The sequence below is a fragment of the Bombus huntii genome, chromosome 2, assembly GCF_024542735.1.
Source record: "Bombus huntii isolate Logan2020A chromosome 2, iyBomHunt1.1, whole genome shotgun sequence".
In the NCBI taxonomy this organism is placed as follows: Eukaryota; Metazoa; Arthropoda; class Insecta; order Hymenoptera; family Apidae; genus Bombus; species Bombus huntii.
Genome location: NC_066239.1, coordinates 7,597,460 through 7,619,398, shown reverse-complemented (window position 1 = coordinate 7,619,398; position 21,939 = coordinate 7,597,460). Strand labels below are relative to the sequence as shown.

Genomic DNA, 21,939 nt, shown 5'->3' with positions numbered 1-21,939 from the left:
TACAAGTTCGGTTTCTAGACGGTGCGATACAGTGTCGATTGAACAGAGATCGCGGAGCGAGTTCGGACGATGATTACTCACGATGCGTCGCAGAGCTCTAGTCAATTATTCATTGAACTCTCCATCACGATGATGCTGCAGAGGAAAACTATGATGGGGCGTGTCTAAGGATCATCGGATTCGTCGAGGAGAGCCTTCGTTAGGAAAGTGAGGGAAATGGACGTTGCTGTTAATTGGTTAATTTCTATGTTGAAGAAGGATGCTAGCCGCCCTTGAGAGAAAGTTGCTAGCGGGAAGCATCGTACGTAAGAAAAGCAGATTTCTCGTATCTTCCGTAGTAGGTGATAGATTTAGGGACTGTTAAGAGAAAGACTATTTGTTCGTTTGAAGAACCTTAGCTAAATAAGTCCTAAGATTTATAGCTGGTCCTTGGGCTAGTTGAAAATATACTATATCGATTATCGTTGGAAAGTTTACTGTCGAGTGCTGTTACACGGTAAAGAGATGTGGACTGTTCTAATGTCGATGAACCAGTCAACAGATCGACTGATCTGTAGTCGTAGATCCAGCGAAGTCCGATGACGATACTGTTGCAAAGGAAAACTCTTGCTCGGTGGAGATTGCCCCACCACTGGTCGCTTGCGGGTGGAATCCTGGGAAACATGAGAAAATTCACGTTTCCCCTATTTTTACCTAATGGAGCAATAACCATAAGGAACCTCTTGAATCGAAGATGTTTTAAGCCGCTTACCGGCCTTAACGGTAAATCCAGAAGCCTCGTTTTATAACCGTTCCTTAGGATTATTGTGATCCAACTAACTGTGTTGACGTGGCGAGTGGCCGCCTCTACCGAGGGATAGATTCCAGGCTACGCAAGGATTCACCCAACGAAACACTTATACGTTATAAACGTCCTTAAATCTATTCGTTTAAACAAAAGGTTCTTATTTTTAACACTATTTATATTGAATAATATTTTGCTTTTACCTGCTTTTAATTATTACCAATATTTTATACTATTCCACTGTGTCCTTTGGTTTCTCAGTTTATAGTTATTGCATATTGTACGTTACACCGTTTCCCTAATCCTATAAAATATATTGTTTCTACTATTTAAGTTAATTTCTCCCCTTCCAGCTGGTCTAAGCTATGCTATATTCCTTATCATATGTATTGGCACTAGATGTAGTCCTCGCATTTGTATGCTTCAGGTCTTTGATTTTCTTGTAGATAAAATATGGGAAACGGAATACATCAGATTTTTAAGTTTTCAATGTTCTTCGAAGCATAAGACGATATTTATGTTTTTTTTTAATAGATCGGTACAGGAAAGAAATATCATAGCTCAAACGCTTCGTAATATTGTATTTAATAATATGTTATTATTTTTTATATTATTTAGTTATATATGTCGGGTTTACATTAGAATTAGAGTTAGGGGCGTAAAACGAATCTTCGTTCGGACTACACGATGTCGTTATGCAATAGAGAAGACATTGACTAGTGCAAATACGATTATTATAGAATTGGACAAGTAACCGTGGTAATTAGATACTCGAGGAACTAATGACAATGATCTTAGGTTCAATAACGAGTCCACGGTCAACGGGATGATAGATGAACATGCTCACAATATCTAAGTCGAACTCTTTGTTAAAACGTGGAATATTCACCGAGCGTACAGACACAAAGTAACTCGCTAATACGACCTCATGAGAGAAAGACTTTCCGTCGCGATGATGCTGCGGAGGAAAACTATGATGGGGTGTGTCTAAGGACACGAGATCATCGGATTCGTCGAGGATAGCCTTCGTTCAGAAGGCGAGGGAAATTGGCGTTGCTGCTAATTGGTCAATCTCCATATCGGTGGTTAGAAAAAGATGCTAGCCGCCCTCGAGGGAAAGTTGCTGGTGGGAGACGCCGTTCGTTGAAAAATAGGTCTCTCCTATCTTCCCATAGTTGAGACAAAGACTGTTCGTCTGTTTGAAGGACTTTAGGTAACTAGATCTTAGTGTTTATAACGGCCCTCGGGCTAGCTGATCACGTACTGTGGAGACGCGTCGGCATCTGGTAACCATCATACCCGAAGAATAGGATCTGCGTGTGGCGAGCCACGGGACAGGAACCGTTGGAATGTTTACTGTCGCGTGTCGCTACAAATATTTCTTTTAAGGAAAGCTATAGAATTACTCCGTACCTTTGTTAGACAAAGCCTTCATCCCGTGACCGCGGCTACGTTTGGCGACTGGTTGTCGCCTCGAGCCCAAGCTCATTATCACAAGTCTCGAACAAATACAATCGGATCGAATGACGACAATTGTTTAATTACGCCTATGATAGAATCTAGATTACGGTGTTAAGGGATTTTCTCGAAGTTCCAAAGGGAAGGTTCCGATGTCCTTTCATCTCCGGCATATATATATTATTTTATATTATTTAGTTATATATATGTCGGTGTTCAATCTTTCTAGGGCTTGATCTATCGAGTCGGCAATAATTAGGACGTCATCCAAGTAAACAACAACGTATGAATGCGCGAGGTCGCCTAAGACATTGAGAATGGCCCTCTGAAACACGGACGGTGCATTTTTCAATCCGAACGGCATAGTTATGTACTCGCATTGTCCGTCGGGTGTAACGAACGCCGTATACTCCGTCGAATTAGGATGAATGGGAATTTGATGAAACCCGCTGGCCATGTCTAGGCTAATGAAGTATCTCGCCTTCTGCAATCTCGCAATTTGATCCGCGATGAGGGGTAGGTAGGGGATCAGCGACCGTGTTTTTATTTAACGCCCGGAAATCTACACACAGTTTATCTGAGCCGTCCTTTTTCTTCACGAGTAACATAGGGCTCGCGAATGGTGAACTACTAGGTCTTATGATTTTTGCTTTAATTAGCTCGCTGATTCTTTCTCGCACTATTGTCCGCTCTTCCTCACTGAGTTTATAAGGACTTCTTTGTACAGTGATGTTGGGATCGATTAATCGAATCTCTAACTGGCCCGTATTTACGCGAGTACGCGGGAAACCCGTAATAAATGACTCTTTAAAGTTTTGGAGAATGGAAATCAATCCGAAATCAATACCAACTACTTCGGTGTCTACCTTGTTAAGATCGATCTCCCTTTTGGCGGTTTTATGGCAAGCATTAACTAGCTTTGTGTTGCTAATGTTAGGCTCTTGGACGTAATATTCACATCGAATCCTTGGTCCAAGATTTCGCGGCCAATCATGATATCGTACTTTAGGTAACTATCGGCAAGGACGTGAAATTTTATCTCCAATGTAAGGTCGTTAATCTGTACGATGGACAAAATCTGAAACGTACTTTTAACACAAAAATTCCCGATTCCTTGCATTTCTACTATATCGGTCGTTCTTTTACCAGAAAATCTCGCAGCTACGGATTCTTTAATTAACGAGCACTCGGCTCCGGAATCGAAGTAGAACGGGAGCGCCTCACCCAGATGACTTAAGCTATCAGCTGGAGGTTTTGCCGCGCAGAAGTCGGCTCGGAGTTTGTTTTTGGGACCGGGTTTTCGGTCTTGTTGTAGCGGACAATCAGCTGCGATGTGGCCCTCCGACTGACACTTGAAGCAAAACCACCTGGGAGGATGGGGCTGTTTGTCTTCCTTCCGGGCGTTGTGTAACTCTTCTTTGCTGATCCCTACGCTGCCTAGTGCGGCACTCCTCTACTTTGTGTCCGCGGTTACCGCAGTAGAGGCACCTCACGTGGTGGGCCAATGGCTTGTGTCGTTTGGCTGCAGGTTCCGCCGATGGGCCTTTCGACGGAGGTACTGCCCTCTTCTGCGCGTGAGAGAAAGCTCGCATTTCCTTGAGGAATTGATCTCGAGTCCGAATATCCTCCGTGAGTGCTAACTTTTCGAAACGCTGATCGTGCCGGATTAGCCGTAGAAAGACGGCGGCGTTGATCATTTCGGCGCCGGTTGTTTTCCTATCTCGCCGACAGGAGGGAGTGGAGACGACTGCCGAACGCCCCAGGGGATTCGTTCTTCAGTGGTGGTTCGTTGAACATCCTCATTAGTGCAGCGGTCGCCGTCTCCGTGACCCCATAACACATAAGGAATTGTTCCTTAAAATTTTCCCAAGTCAGGCCGGGAACCTTAACTTGCGTAAGCCATCGGGCCGCGGCACCCTCCAGAACACGGCTTAAAGCGATATACATCTCGTAATCTCGCAGAGGCACGTTGTCCATAATTGCACCAACGGCCGCGCACCACGCGGCTGGGTCGGCGCCCTCGGTGTCGGGGTCGAAACGTGGTAACGCTATACTTGTCTCCGTACTCGGCCTTTGCATTAGTGTCCGAATTAGCTCTTCCGTGGCATCGATCTGCCCTTGCATCTCTTGAAGCCGTCCTGATCCCACTTCTGATGTCGAAGTGTCATCGGGTGTAAGGTTGGAAGGCGGCCGATGTATCTCCTCGGCGATTAGCCATGGATGCGGTATGACGCGGGGGCGATTTAGTGTGATAAGGTGATTGTGACAATCAGCGCGATTACACGCGGCAATTAAGTACTCCCGACGCGAATGTCGATGGCTCCAGATTTGGTGACGAATCCACGGCACACGGGATGGCAAGTATCCGGGTACTAATCGGGTCGGGTAACTTCTCGATAACTCGGTCCGCACTTCGTACAGCGACTCACTCACGAAAACTCTCTTGTCCTAATGAGACCGTCCTTATATTTTCCTGTCCCCACACCTGGGGTCAATCCTTGTTTTTAAGGAGAGCCATATAATCATTCCGTACCTCTGTCAGATACGCGTCCCTCCCGTGCCCGTGGCTACGTCCGGTGACCCGTTAGGTCACCCTAAACCCGAACCCATCGTCATAAAGCCCGGTTGGAACATTAAAAGTTATTTTCTTATTTTTATTGCTTCAACATACAAATCTTGATTATGGTATTGGGGTTTCTCCCAGCATTCCCGACGGCAATTCCGCTGTCCTTCCCTTTGGAACTTCGGGAAAATCCCTTAACACCGTAATCTAGATTCTATCATAGGCGTAATTAAACAATTGTCGTCATTCGATCCGATTGTATTTGTTCGAGACTTGTGATAATGAGCTTGGGCTCGAGGCGACAACCAGTCGCCGAACGTAGCCGCGGTCACGGGATGAACGCTTTGTCTAACAAAGGTATGGAGTAATTCTATAGCTCTCCTTAAAAAAAATATTTGTAGCGACACGCGATGATAAATATTCCAACGGTTTCTGTCCCGTGACTCGCCACACGCAGACCCTATTCTTCGGGTATGATGGTTACCAGATGCTGACACATCTTCACAGTACATGTTCAGCTAGCCTGAGGGCCGTTATAAATATTAAAATTTAGTTATCTAAAGTCCTGCGAACAGACAGTCTTTGTCCCAACTACGGGAAGATAGGGGAGATCTATTTTTTCAACAAACGACGCTTCCTGCTAGCAACCTTCCCTCAAGGACGTCTAGCATCCTTTTCTAACCACCAACATGGAAATTGATCAATTAAAAGCAACGTCAATTTCCCTCACTTTCCGGACGAAGGCTTTTCTCGGCGAATCCGATGATCTCGTGTCCTTAGACACAGCCCATCATAGTTTTCCTCTGCAGCATCATCGCGACGGAAAGTCATTCTTTCGTGAGGTCGTATTAGCGAGTTACTTAGCGTCTTTACGCTCGGTGGATATTCCACGTTTTAACAAAGTGTTAGTTTAGTTATACTTTCACCGTAGCCAAGCAAGTCGAGTACGACTTGGGCTTTGGAAGAAATTCTGTTATCCCGTTGACCGCGGATTCGTTATTGAACCTAGGATCATTGTCATTAGCTTCTCGAGTATCTAATTACCACGGTTACTTGTCAAATTCTGCAATAATCGTATTTGCACTAATCAACGTCTTCTCTATTGCATAATAACAATGTGTAATCCAAATGCAGATTCGTTTCACGCCCCTAACCCTAATCATAATGTGAACCCGACATATATATTATTTTATATTATTTACTTATATGTATGCTACGTAAATGACATACAACGTTCAATTAAAAAAATCAAAGAACGTTTTCATTTCCTCTGAGAAATATTAGAAATATGTAAAAGATTAGCAGGTATTTTATCCTACTCGTCATAGAACGGGAGAAGCTTCTCTTCTTGCATTTTCCCCGTGCATTTACCGTTTTACGAAAGAAACATCGATTGGTAATAACGCGAATGCCCTATATACCAATTTTTCCAATATCTGTTCCCGTCGAAAACCAAATTTGCTGATTCATAGAAAGGTGCTCCGCGGCAACCGAGAATCGAATCTCGAGGTAAGTCAAACAAGAAAGTGTCACGCGTTGCATATCTTGAATATGCTCGTGGAGAATCTTTCCAACAGAATGGAGCTAACAGAATTCACAAACGTGGTCCAAACGGAGTAAAATTATTTAAGAGGTCGTTTGACGGCTAGTCGGAAAGACACGGTAAAAATAGACAGCTGTGACAAAAAGGCGCGGCGATTCGTTCTCCGATATGCAATTTCCAATCCAACGATCTACGATCTCTCTTGAATTTTTCGTCTTCGTCTCTCGGTTTTCCGACGCGTAAACGAATATTCCCGGGCGTGTTGCGGACTGACTCTCGAGGGTTGCACGCGGCCCACAATGAAATCCATTCAACCTGATGAACAATGAAAATTATTTTCCCTCGCATATCGTGCATCTCGTCTGATACAAAGGCTCCACTATTACTGGGAAAAAGGATTCGCAGTTAAATATTGAATCGATTCGTGGCAAACGTTCGTTTCTCGTGATCAAACCATGGCGTTCGTGAAGCACTGTTGACCTTTTCCAGCACTAAACTCTGTGCTCTTTCGTTTTATTTAGAAAAGTTTAATATTTCGTAGCCTGAAAAGTAAGTTAATGGCATTGTACGTTTTATTTTATTTTACTTTTATACATAGGTTTTCTTCCAGCCGTGTCTAATTACTGTACATATTATTAACGATCGTATAAACTGACACAGTAGAAAATCTGTGAGTGATATAACTACGAGCGTTTAGAGGGAGAAAATACTGCTCGTCAGCTTTCGTATTTACATATTACATATTTATTTCACAAGCATTCGAGTAGAGCCTCTGGCACCAAGGGCTGCTATGCAAAAGTAACGAATCTCTACCGTTCAATCGATATGAATTATTAAAATCCTGTTTAAAATGTTGATTCTTGAGGATGAAACATAAAAAGAAGTGCACACAGACGTATTACCTATTAACTCTGAAATACTCGAACGGTGTAACGTTAGCTTATTATACCATGAACAAATTCTCATACGCGGTAAATACAGTAGAGCGTGCCTTATCCGAACTAACAGGAGACAAAACTGCTCGGATAGTGGAATTTCCGGATGATAGAACGATCAATTTTCTGATATGAAATTTCACTTATTCATATATAAATTACAATTAATTGACAGTTCCTTTAAATATTTCTGTATCCCGTATCCTTTTGACTGCTGAGTCACATAATTCTTTCAGCACTTTTTTTTATTTGGTAGACTATTTACAATCAATTCTCGTTGAGAATTTTAAGTAACTTGATTTGGCGTGGTACAATAGCTTGGTTTATAATAATTTATATTATGTTGATTCTAGTTGAATCTAATGCTTCAATCTAAAGGGTATTTTCTTTTTAGTCTGCGGATTTGGTCCGTCGTGTCAAGTAGTTGGGTAACTAATGGGTAATGGTTGTTGACTCTTGTGTTATATCTGCTTCTGAACTTGTATATTTCTTCTTTGACTGTGGGTATCTTGAGGTCGCGGTGGATTGTTTCGTTGGTGATATGCCAAGGTGAATCTATTAATGATCTTATTGTTTTTGATTGAAATCGTTGAAGGATTTCTATGTTGGAGTTACTCGCTGTTCCCCATAGTTGAATCCCATAGGTCCAGACAGATTTTAGTATGGCTTTATATAGCATTACCTTGCTCTCAGTGCTTAAGTTGGAGCGACAGCCAATGAGCCAGTAAAATTTTTTAAGTTTAGCCTTGAGTTGCTTCGATTTGTCTATGATGTGTTGTTTCCATGTCAATCTCCTGTCCAGAGTCACGCCCAGATATCTGACTGAATCCTTGTTAGGAATTGTGATATTGTTAATGGTCACCTGAGGGCAGGTTTGTTTTCGCAGCGTGAAGGTTACCTGTGTGGATTTATTTTCGTTAATTTTGAAGCCCCATTTGTGGAACCACTTTTCCATAGAGTCAAGACCTCGCTAGAGAATGTGGGATGCCATTATTGGGTCTGAGTGGAATGCTAGTAGTGCTGTGTCGTCAGCAAATGTCGCTGTTGTTATCTCTGCTAAAGTTGGTAAATCGGCAGTGTAGATGGAGAACAGTAGGGGTCCAAGTACACCACCTTGGATTCTTTCAACATGAGTAATTAAATACAGTTACGTTCTTTTTGTACTTCGAACATCTTCGTTACCACTTTCATTTGCTCTTTCCATTTGTATAAAATCGCCATTATTATGTTAGTATACAAGTTTTTTCTATCGTTGCCAGCATCACAGGAATCTACGTGGTTTAGATAATTCTTAATATCATATTTTTCTTTTTTAATGCCTGTTACGACCGTTCGCGGAGAGACGCGGTCGCGAGGAAAACGCGTCAGCGAGAGGCGTAAATTCTCGCTACGAATCGGTGAATCGACGCCGCGAAGTAGTCGTTCCCCTGTTTCGGTTAAGATAACAGAGGTGGTTAAATGAATATGACACAGCAGAGTAAGTTATATTTCACCGTTTATTCCAACAACTTATAACGAAGACAGTTACGCTGATACGTATGTACGAGATGAGTGAGTGACTGATCTACGGGTATGTATACCCGGTTAAAGGATGTTGACCGTTCGAAGAATGTAGAATCAGTACTGTCTTGGGAGACGATGCTGTCCCGGAGGAAAGCTAAGGATGGGTGTGTCTAGCGCACGGGACCATCGGATTTGTTGATGCCGATGTTAGTTAAGAGAGTGAGGGAAATAGGCTTCGTTGTTAATTGGTTAAACGAAGGGTCTTAACCGCCCTCGAGAGAAAGTGGTTAGTGGGAGGAAAGTTGCAGCGTACGTGAGAAAAACTAACTTTCCCTTATTCAGCCGTGGTAGACAATAGTCTTTAGAAATTCTTCGGAAATAGACGTTTGTTTGGTTTGAAGGACCTTTACTAGGAAATCTATGAGATTTATGAAAGATACTTGAGGCTATTGAGGGTACGCAGTGAGTATCCGAAGACATCTGGTTGCCATCTTGCCCGCGGAGTGTGGCCTGGGCTAGGTAGAGTGTTACGCGACGTAACAATGCCCGTGATTTTTCCAACATCATTTTGTCATATTTTTGCCAATTTCGTTGCACCTACACCACCTTCGAGTTTCTTAATTACGATGTATTTTATCTCGATAATTAGAACGCTATTAATTTCATACTAAATATTTATAATCAGAGTTCACTCAAGCGAATAAAGCGAAGAATACACTGTATATGGACGCTAATAAAGTATGTCCATATGTCTCTATGAAAAATATATTTGTATCATTTTGAGAGAAAATTACGTTCGTTCCTGTTTAATGTTCATCGTTTTCCTATTTCTAAAGACCTTGTACCATTTTATTTCTCCCATACACGATTCAGCGCTATTCCCATAACTGACACGATCAAGGATCAAAGAAACACAAATAATTGCGTTTGTTTCTATCTCGGTCGCTTAATTATGAAAAACTGCAAAAAGTAAAAAAAAAAAGAAAGTAAACTACGAAAAACGTACGGAAGGTAGGAAAAGCATTTTGAAGAAGGTGCGAGAAAGGAGATGACGCTCTTCTCTTCGCACGCTTTGCTGAACAAGTCCTTCCCATTGCTTTTGACGTACCAACGAGCCCTTTTCAACTTCGAAAACGTTTCCTGTTTCCGGCCTGGCAATTAAGGTAAAAGTTCTCCGTTGTAAACGTCGTTTGATGCGCCTTCAAACACCAACAGGTACGATTGTAACAGACATCGCGAATCATCTTGCGAACTTTCGAAACGAGCATCATCACAGAGATGACAGTATGTTGAGGAAAAAAAGGAAAGGGACGTGTTATTGAAAATCGTATTCGAAATAGGGAGATAGTAAATGAAACGATGAATTTCGAAATTTAGTCATGCGTTATAATTAGACTACGTGTATCCGTGTAAATTCATATTTTTACAAATACGATTGAAAAATAAAACTTGGATAAAAAGTTGTTTTATCTATTAAATATGCATTTAAACCTTGGATATTTTATATATTTTTGCACGTCATGTACATTCTTCGAATTTTCAATAGATGTATAGAAATCCGCGGTCTAAGTATGACGTTACATCTCGATCGACGATGTGAAACATAAAATCAACATATTGCTACATTTCGCCATGGCTAAATTGGAGTACTGCTCCGGAATAAAAAATCTTAGACCTTTCAACTTTAGAAATGAATAGAATATATTTAATATTTATTTTATTTGATAAATATTTTGAATTGCTTTAATTTTATTGTTATTCCCTAGGAAACATTAAACTCGTATAGTAATTAACCTGTAAAATATTCATCGATTTACATGTTTATGATTAAGATATAAATTAAAAATGGATATTTTAGATTAAATATTTCACCGATATTCATGATTATTTGCTGATATTCAGTTACCTGTATTTCCGGAGATAACACAAATATATGAATCGATAGGATATCATATCTGTTATTAGATTCGAGTACTATCTTGATTTATTTCTAATACGAAGTCGATATCGTATTCGGGAGCAAATAAATGTTGCGATTTAGTAGGATTTTCTTCGTATCCGCGTGGAATGTTTCCGTGGAAATCTGGCAAAAATACGACTAGCGCGCGGGAAGAAAACTTAAAGTCGTACGAACATCTGAAATGCTTTTTTTTTTTTTTAATTTACATTTTACAATTTGTCCAGTAGGACAAATGTTTGATGCGCCGACCGTTTCTGCTGCCAGCCGGTTCGGGTGCGTTGCTATTCTTTCTCTGTACCTTCTTGCACTTCTGTTAATCTTCTCCTTGACCGTTGGTATTCCCAGGTCTTTCCGAATGTCCTCGTTTCTAACGTACCATGGCGCGTTTACTATTGTTCTGAGTATTTTAGATTGCATTGCCTCTATTTTGGTTATATGACTCATTGCTGCTGTTCCCCATAGTGCTATTCCGTATGTCCAGATTGGTTTTATGACCATTTTATATATTTCTGAAATGTGAGTACGAAGACCGGGAACATAATGCTTGTACGAACTCTACTTTATACCTGTATAACTGGATTAATATTGTTAACAAAATTTTACAAGTCACCTATTACAAGCTATCAGAATTAAACAATTTTCTGGTATACCATAAACAAATTTAATAGCGAAACAAATAAAATTCTACAAGTAAATTTTATCGATTATTATACAATCAGCTGATTATCGCTAATTATATATTTAACGTCAACTTGTAAAATTACCGAAAATAAGTTTATAATGTACAAGTTGTAACTTGTCGATTCGCTGATATTATTAATAAATTATCGCGCCAGAGGACCCTGAAGATTAAACGAGGAAATCTATACGTCAATGCCAATTTAATTAACAGCTTAATTAACTTATGTTGTTTCCAGGAACGATATCGTAAATACTGTTTCGACAGACTTGCCGTAAAATGAAGAAGAGGAAATGAATTTTCTATCTCCTCTTGTTGCGTTTAATTTCTGTCTTGTTTCAAACTATCTTAATTGGGTCTTCTTAAGAAACAGAATTAAGAAATAAACATAGATAACTAATCGATTGCTTGGAACACATTTCGTTCCTATCAACGTGTTATTTTCAGCGTGATAAACATCTACATACTTTGAATCAACTTAGAAATATTTTCTCTGTTTTTATTTTTCTCCTATCGAATTTCTTCTTCCTCTTAAAATATTCACAAAAATGAGAGAATTGTTACGTCGCCGAATCGTCCACGGCAACGGTGGATTAATTCTCTCGTCGAAAATCGATCGATTGTTTGGAAGAAAATCGATCAAACCTACGACGGAGATTTGTATATAAGACGTGCTTAGAAAACGACGGAATTGTAGCCGAAAATTGTCGAAAGCAAATTGCTCAAGACCTATCTTCGTGCTTGAACGTGCTCTATCCTCGATCAAAATCGTGGCTAGACCAGATACGTGACTGACACTCGATATGTGAGAAATATCTTCCTGGTAAACAGGCCGATGGATGCACGTAAGATTGACAATCGTTGGTCAGTGAAAACGTCGATATTGCGCAAAGAAAGCGCATCTCAGCCTGAATTTTGACTACTTAACGTAACAAAAGTGGCATTAAGAAACACTCTTCTCACACAATGGAAAATCCTCGCAATGTTAACTACAAATACACTATACTGTGCTGTATAATACCTGTTTACGATTTAGCTCATTGAGAGTCAAATGGTAAAAAAAAAAAAAAAAAAACGCGTAAAAGATGAAAATAACGTAACTTACAAATTAAAATTTAATATTGTTTTGTCGGGATACCGAAAAAGGATTGGAGCAATTGATATAAGTTAGAATTAAAATAATAGGTCGAATGATTGTAATCGATTCTCATTCTTTAAAGGCAATTTTCTTCAAAAACACTTGTACATGTACGTACAATCCAACAGTAATTACATTCAATATATTCGTATATATATATATATTACTTGAATTCTAATTAGAACTCAGGATGTGTACTTTATCACTTCCGGTCTATCCATCTTGGTGGTCGACACCAGAGATATCCTTAATAGCACGACCAGCCAACAAACTTGAAATTATGTGATCAGAATCTGCATCATCACACGCTTGTGAGTCATATCGTAGTTCATTTGGAATTCCACAAATCTCGGTTGTAGAACGACATCGCGATAAACGACCCATGGGTAGTAGAATTCTGCAACAAAACATCCATCAATTAAAAGTTTCAGGCTGAATCTCGTCCATTGAATTTCAAATCACAAATTGCAAACACAAGACGCGAGCTTTCATAAATCTGACGTTATGCTTGTCAAATTTCCCTTTATAAAGTATAACTTACCTTATAAGTAAATATAAATTATTATGTAATATCATTTTTATAATATAAATATATTATAATATAATATTTTGTAACATAACTTATATTTATGCAATATAAATTTATATTTATAATTGTTTTATATTACAAATCGATCTTCATAATAGAAGAAGTTACAAAGAAAGCAATTAGACATTTCTGTGTAATAGAACTGGATGTACAATGCGATTTTGAGTAGGTCAGAAATCAAAAGAGCACGAACGGTTAGAAAGGACCCATTATTATTATCAATAGAAAGATAAAATAGACTTGGAGAAGAGAAAATGTTCATGCACGCTTGAAAATACCTTTGCACGAAATATGAAAAATTTCCGCAGATAGAAAGAAACTTCGTAGTAATCGAAATTCTACAGTGAAAACAGCCCATTCAGCGTATTTGGAAGTTAATACCGACCGTGATCTGGCCGCTGGTGAATGTAACACATTCGAATTACAAATTGGCCGATCGAGAATGTTAGGATGATGGATCCGATTAGTCACGGATCGTCTCGTATTTCGTAGGTTAACTTCCTCGATATCTGGCGCGATAACTCGGTCAAACTGGTCTGGCTGATTTTCCACCTATCTCCGATATTTACCTCTAAGCATGAACGTGTGCAAATTTTCGTGATTTCGCAACATCAAACTCGTTAAAGAATGAGCAGACCGTGGTCGTTGTTAAAGATAGAAAATAAAGGTAGTAAATAGCTTTCTGTTTTATCTATTTTCCAGCCATTTGCTCTAACAATTACGATCTCCCGTCTATCTTCTTCGCTGTAGTAATTATAATCCCAATAGAATCTTGTAGGAAATAGTTGCGTTAAATTTATTTTTCTTTAAATTTCTTAAATTCTGTATAGTACGAGATCATATAATTATAAACTTAATTGAAATTAATTAATTTGAAATAATTTTGAAACGTGAAGATATACGTTCGCTGATGTATAGTTATTAAAATATGTTCACTAATAATAAAAAATTACTTATCATCAAATAAAGTCTTTAGACGTCATTGTACACCTGGACATGGAAGATGCATGACGTGTCAAAAACATTGTTTAATGTCGCAATTACTAATGTAACTCGTAATGATCTTTTAACGAATCTTACTACCTAATCCAATGATCAAATTGCAAACACAGAAAGAAACATTTCATGTGTGCTTCTAAGTCGACAATAAAATATTTCACGATTCCTATTAACCCGTCAAATTACAAACTGTAAAAAGACCGTTTCATCTGCTTCCAAGCCGACGATACGATATTTAACGATTCTCACTACTCTGTCAAATTGCAAACTCTAAAGAAGCATTTCATACGCCTCCGAGTTAACGAGAAGGTAAAAACGAATCTTACTAATCCGTTAAATTGCAAACTCTAAAGAAACGATATTTCACGTACGTCATTCTACAGAACTTAAAACAGACGGAATAGATGAATAGCCAGAGAAATCCACCAGTGGTAGATTACTCCGCGTATTGCTTCGTATTTCATGAAAATTCGTAGCCGCCAACTGTCCGTCGCGTTAAAAGAACAATAGCTAAGCCGTGGCTCGTTCCTTATCGTCCGTTGCTCTCCAAAACGTTCGTTCTAGCGACGCTAAATAATATTTTCCAATAGCACGGTCCCAGATTTCGTCCGTATGCCCATTGTACACGCGAATTAGATAGCCCAATGGTCGACGGACCGCAGTACCACGAAGCAACACGTGGCGAATAACGCGTGTAAGTTGAACACATATTTCGAAGGTTCGCCTATCAATTATCACGTTCACCACGTACGGCGAACAAAATCGACCGATACCGAATGTTATAGCGCTATACAGAGGCTGCAAAAAGTATTGGCATGGCATATTGTATTTGTTATAGGATTTACTAATTAATTAGCTAATCACACATGCTAATTAATTAGATCTGAGTTTATTAAATTTATTATGTTTTATAGTATAAATTTATTTGTTCGAAAGATTAATTTTCTCAACGGACCTTCAATTACGCGATAACATTAATGAAATTCTAATATTAATGATTTTCGTGATAATCGAGTATATTTTCTTTTTTCTTTCTTTTTCTAATGCTATAAACTGTTTGATTTCAGACTTACGATCAAGGCTGGTTGCCCGATGAATCTTGAGAATTTTCCGATGGATACGCAGAGATGTCCATTACAATTTGGCAGCTGTACGTTTTTAACTTAAAAAGAAATTTTACTATCCGTCGTTTGTTATAAATTTTCACCTCCCTCTTGGTTTCTTTTATCTTAATCGTTAGTAGACTGTGGATCTTTGTGTATTTACGAGGAAAATAGAAAAAACACGCAGAATGTAAATATAATTTACAAAGATGCGTAAAATATCTAAACCTGTAATAGGCTTAGTGATACGTAATACGTGAAACAATTTTCTATCTACGATTCGTATTTTAATCACATTACGGTTTAATCATAATTACGGTTATGCTGTACGCCAATACAAAACCTTTGCGTTTATATAATTATTTTGTAAGTTACAACGACTTTTATCAAAATTATTCTTGCCAGTGGCGTTCAAGAAAAAGGAACAAGTTATGGAAGAAATTCGAAATTTCCGAGGATATTTGTCAAACGTAAAAAGCACTAAAAGTATAGAATACTCTCATATCTGAAGAACGTTCGCGTAATTGTCGGTTTTTGCGTGAACGTGTCGCACGAGAAATAAGAGAGATTTAAGATCAGCAAAGAATACGTATTTTATAGTAGCCACTCGGGAGGCTTTTCGTCGAAAGGTGACACTTCAACGACGAACGAATTCGATACTTTTTTACAGCTCCAGCGCGACGTTCTAGTAAGAAATATTCTCTTGATTGCAGTCGGTTACACGAAACGGGACGTGATCTACAAATGGAACAGCGCCCGACAAGTAGCAATCGCCGAGGACATGAAATTATCCCAATTCGATTTAGTTGCCAATCCCACTGCGAATTATTCTGCATCGGCGACGCTTTCACACGGTGAGTCAGTGCCTCCTTCTTCGGCACTTTATTCGAAACTTTATTTAAGAAAAAAAAAAGAAAAAAATAGTTGCTGAAATCGCTAGAGAAAGGAGAATTTATTTCGCGTACTTGCCATTTTATTTTATTATTTTTTTCTTTTGTTTCATCTTTGCTCTTTATTTTGGACTCTTTCAGCGCTTTTTTATACTACTATCGTACCTGTTTATAACGATACAAATTTACAATTTTTCTTAACATTTTCTTCTCTTCAGGCGAGTGAACTTTTTATTTATTTATATACATGTATCGCGTGTCGTAATTAATTTATTATATTAAATCGGTACATTTAATCAACTTTCTTACACTATTTTATAATATGAATTTCGATTGTTCTAAAGAAATCGTGGCACTGTAATTTCACTTTAATGTTACCTCGAAGCAAAAACCAAATAAAGATATTAGTAATATAATTACAAAAAAGGACACTATTATTATAAAAGGTATTGTTATTATGAGAAAAATAATGTATGATAATACTATACGATTTTTGACTGCTTCAATCCAAAAATTTAATCTTTCTCATAAAAATTTTAATGTATCACGATTAATCAATTCATACCGAGATAAATGACCAGCGTTCATAACAGTTGACTGCAGTTCTTAAATTATAAAATAGCCAGAGAAAAGGAATAAAAATGGACTATACAGGTGTCAGTACGCATCAATTAATAAAAAAAACTAATCGATAATACAAAACGAATAATCGAACGATTCGAAGTAGAAAATTTCAATCATAAATCCAGCCTGTCGTATTTTTCAGATCAGAAATAATCTGATTACTCTTGCCATTCTGTAAATAGACTCTTCGTTGGTCACTCCGCTATGTGTACTATACTACGAATCTAATATCCGCCCTCAAAATGCATGGAAGCAGAAAAACGCAAAAATAGCAAAGTAAATCTTGATCTCCAGTAATACGACGTATTAAATATGCACTTTTCCATTATAGTTAGATGAAATCAACAACATGATATTCACAATTCTCTACAGCTTTAGTTTGTAAATATAATTTACGAAGCTACGAAAAACAGTAATAAATAGAAAAATGAGGAAAAATAAGTTTCTGTATATGTTAAACAGCAGTGAATATGTTGCGTGTAGTTGGTTTTCAGGTGTTGTCTTCCTCCGTAGTTGAGCGCTGGTATGAAACAGAAACAATAAATCGAACGATATCATCAAATACTTTATCCTCGAACGAAGTATGATATATATGTACCTTATAAAATGGAGTAGAAAACGACAAATGAAATTTCGATGCACTCGAGCAAACAAATTGAAGATTTCACCTGTTCACTACGTGACAGAATTTTCGATATCCGAATGAAAGTATTACATGCCCATACGATAAAATTATGAAATCGATAGCGATTGAGAGTTCTGCTGAGTTTTTTTTTTATGTAAAATTCGAATTTTCTTAAAAATCTCTGTTACGTCCCGTTATCTGGTACTGGCTGAATTCCGTCCCTCGGTCGGGACGGCCACTAACGGTACAAACATCATAAATCGGACTGCAATAATCCTAAGGTACAATCATAAATTAAATATTGTCCCTTTTACTTTAACTTCAAAGCCCTCAATTGCTACAACATAGAGGTTAAATGGAGACATTCCTTAGGGCCAACCAATCAAAAATGGGGAAACGTGTGTTTTCCCATTTTTCCCGGGATTTCTACTCGTAAATAACCTATGGTGGGGCGACCAGCGACCATCCCCGGTTCAATATAAATACCTCTGTTACAGAACAGGAGTTTCTAGTTAGTTTTCTACTTGTTCTCTGATCCGTAACATTTTGGTCCTTCGAGCCCGATTACGTATCAAGTGAAAAGTGTACACACCAGTGATACCCACTACCATAGAGTGCCACGCAAATCCATCACTATCAGTACAACGAGTTCCAACAACTTCAGTCTCACAACATCACAAGTGTCACCTTCGTTAACGAAATACCTTCATCACGAAGCATGTCGACCGCGTCAAAAATCAACTGTCTGCGACGAAAACGCGATAACCATCTCGACAACATCCAGTTTATAAAGAAAGGCATCGACGATTACCAACAATCCGACAATCATGACGTTGGTCTTTTGAAAACATATGAAGACCTACTCAAGGACGAGTGGAAACGGTTTCAACTAGTTCAGGAAGAATTAGACGACCTCGACGAAGAGGACAACACGCAAGAACAAGAAGGGCTTAAAACTTACATTTCTCTGGTCGCTCAATTAAGGAATCTCATAAAGGGCGAGCGATCATCAACCCTGTCGACGTCCAAAGGCAGCGATTTTCCCGCAACGGAAATTCCATTACCGAAACTGGAGTTCCCCATCTTCGACGGAAAATTAGAGGAATGGGATGGGTTCTATCAGCTTTTTTGCTCGACAATAGACGACGACCACCGCCTCACGCCTGTACACAAATTCCTATATCTTCGGTCCGTCCTAACGGGAGAAGCAGCGGACTGCGTGAATGGATTACCCCTTAGCGACGAAAATTACATTACCGCTATAGCCATTCTCAAAGACAGGTTCGAGCATCCACGATACATCGCTTTACGCCACAGCCACGCAATCGTTAATTATCCAAAAATAACTAAAGAATCTCCAACGGCCTTGTGGCATTTAATCTGCTCGGCCACCCAAAATCTCCTCTTATTACAGAGTTTAGGAGAACAAACTAATAGAAACGCTATACTTATCGGCCTCATCAGTTCGAAATTACCAGCAAATATCATTAAACAATGGGAACTTACGTTACCTAACAAGGAAGTGCCTCGGTACACTCATTTACTGGACTTCCTCGAAAATTTGGCACTTATCTCCATATCATCCTCCGAGGTCTCGCCGACAAGAGGATCACCGGATCAACCCAATTCGGTCTATCAATGCGCGCGACGAAGACACGCATATGCCGCGACACAGGCTCCGTTGACATGTCCAATCTGCCAAGGACCACACACCATTTGGAGATGTGACAACTTCAAGGCTAAACCCATTAGCGAGCGCCTTAAGGACGTTACAAGGGCATCCTTATGCATCAATTGCCTGAAGAAAGGACATTCAGTGCAAGATTGTAACGCCGGATTATGTCGTAGCTGCGGACAGCGGCATCACACGATGCTACATAGGGCCAAACACCACGCAAGGGCTCGTCCCGCAACATCCACCGAGCCTCCTCTCCGTCAAACAGTCGATCCTCGACACCCACCTCATCACCTCGTCATCGAAAATCTACAACAAACCACAAATCGAAGACACCACGAACTCGTCCCCAACTCCATCCTCCAGCGATCGACGAATACATAAACAGTGACGCCGACAATCGACGATTCCAATGACGACCGAACCTATTAACCCAGTTTTTTTTTTTTTTGAATTTTACAATTTGTCCAGTAGGACATTTGGTAGAATATTATAGCGGTATACTAACATAATGGGCGTATGGTCGGAGGTAAGCTCGAGGCTGGGTGCTATGTTTAGTTTATTTGCGTTTAGTCCCTTTGCAACTGCAAAGTCTAGCAGGTCAGGTATTTTGCTCAGGTCTGTCGGCCAGTATGTCGGTCTTCCTGTGGATAATATATTCAGGTTGTTATTTCTAATGTATTTTTCCAAGGTTCTGCCTCGAGGTGTGGTGATTCATCGTGGTGGCGACGATGTATCTTCCTTCGCTGGTGCGCCAGACGTCGGAAGCGTTCTTCGCATTGTCTGTCGTCTGAAATATGTTTAATCGGCGGTCCTTAGTCGACTTCCCAAAACCCCACGAGCTCCGCTTGTAGAGCCGTCGTGGAGGCGTGAAATGTTTGTCGCGGTGTGGGAGTTTGGGTCCCCCCGATGACCCATCCGAATCGCGTTTTTTGCAGATGCAGTTCGGGGTTGTCCGGCTGCGTTAAATTGATTTGTTCGACACACATCGACGCAAGTATTGATCCCGCGCTCAATGAGACATCGATCGGGGCTAGTAAGTGGAATCGTGGATCGGCTAATCGGATATTCCTGGGTATGTTAAGTGTCGAGCGATCGATGGGTTGATTTGGGATTAAGGTCGATATGGCTGGGATAATGAAGAACGTCAATGTGCGTTCGTAAGTACCGTCAATGGAAGTGAGCGTGGTCGTAATGTAGCGTTTAGAGGTCGTCGTTAAGGTTTCGAGGGCTCCAATTGGGACCGAACATTTCCCTTGTTCAGAGTAATTTTGCCAGTTTTTCGGTTATGAAGTTTATGCTAGCACTGCGCGACAACAGATTGGTTGTTGTTTATCGTTTAAACTGCTGATTTAAGCCGTGATTACCAGATCGTTGTGTAATGAGTCGGATGCTACTGGGTTAATCAGTTCTGCCCGAGCAGCCGAGCTAAACGGGCGTGTGAAACAGTGCTTCAGAGAAAGTGCGGCAAGTGGGGAAGAGAAACCTAAGAACGGTTACACCTATAGCCAAATGGTGGAAACCCGTGTCCTATATTAAGAAGACTAGCAAACCTACTATGGAAAATATTCCACCGATAAGAATTATAAACAAACAAGATCAATACTACATACACAAAACAACAGATACATTAAAAACAAGTCAACCAACAAACCAAGGACAGGACTTGCTCAGCCACAATAGAAGTTGACATGGAAAACAACAAAGTAACAACTCAACAGGACGAAAGCTGAAAGATAGCCAGCTATAACAAAAAAAGAAAAATAACAGGCAACCTAGATATGGAAAAGCAGCGATGGCTGTAGGAATTACCGCTAAGAAACTCCTACAGCTCGCTAACAGAAGAATTAGACAACGACCCAACAAGCAACACCGCAACCCAATCAACACACATCACAAAACCTCCACCAATATTTGTTGAGGCGCAAATAATAGACCCGCTTATTGATCAACTTAACAATATTGTTGGAAAGGATAGTTACACAATAAAACAAACAAAATTAGAACAGGTAAAAATCCAAACAAACACACCAGAAAATTACAGAAAAGTTATAAAAGAATTAAGGGGAAAAAATGCCATATACCACACGTACCAGCTCAAAACGGAAAGGAGCTACAAAGTAGTTATAAGAGGACTGCACCCAAAAATTAACACAAAAAAACTAAGTGACGAATTAGCAAAGATGGGCCACCAAACAAGAACTATAAACAATATTACAAAGTACGATACGAAGCAACCACTACCGCTATTCTTAATAGAATTAGAACCTAAAAATAACAACAAGGCAATTTTCGATATTAAAAAAATCTTAAACACACTAATCACAGTCGAGCCACCCAGGCACAAAAAAGACATACCACAATGCATGAGGTGTCAACAATATGGACACACTAAAAATTACTGCAACAGGAACCCGGCATGTGTCAAATGCGCAGAAAAGCACCTAACAGCGAACTGCCCACACACGGGAAAAATAAACGACGTAAAATGTTACAATTGCGGTGGAAATCACCCAACGAGTTCCAAAGGCTGTCTAGTAAGAAAGCAACTTCAAAGTAAACTTTTTCCGCCATTTCGTAACAGGACACACAACAATTTCCACACGCAACAGGACAACACAGAACCTACGTCAACACCAAATACACAGCACGCAAGGAACAATAACCACACTAACACCAACACCGCTAGAAGCCGAAGCTACGCGCAAGTAGTCAACCGGTCGTCACCCTGAGACAATCAAGAACAGAACAACCACAGCAACGACGCTACAGAAATCAAAGAGTTAATAAAACATTCCATAAAAAACACCGAAATACTCTCAAAAATGATAAGCGACCAAAACGAACTCCTCAGACAGCAAACACAGCAGA

The 21,939-nt window shown here is 39.6% G+C and overlaps 1 protein-coding gene across 1 annotated transcript in view; it reads left to right on the top strand.

The window, feature by feature from the left end:
* Nucleotides 1–21,939, top strand: part of LOC126874263 (gamma-aminobutyric acid receptor alpha-like) — a 100,990-nt gene that overhangs the window by 65,352 nt on the left and 13,699 nt on the right. The window contains exons 6-7 of the mRNA XM_050636061.1: nucleotides 15,219–15,301; nucleotides 15,968–16,108. Of these exons, the coding sequence (XP_050492018.1) occupies nucleotides 15,219–15,301; nucleotides 15,968–16,108 (224 nt within the window). The remainder of the gene's footprint in view (nucleotides 1–15,218; nucleotides 15,302–15,967; nucleotides 16,109–21,939) is intronic.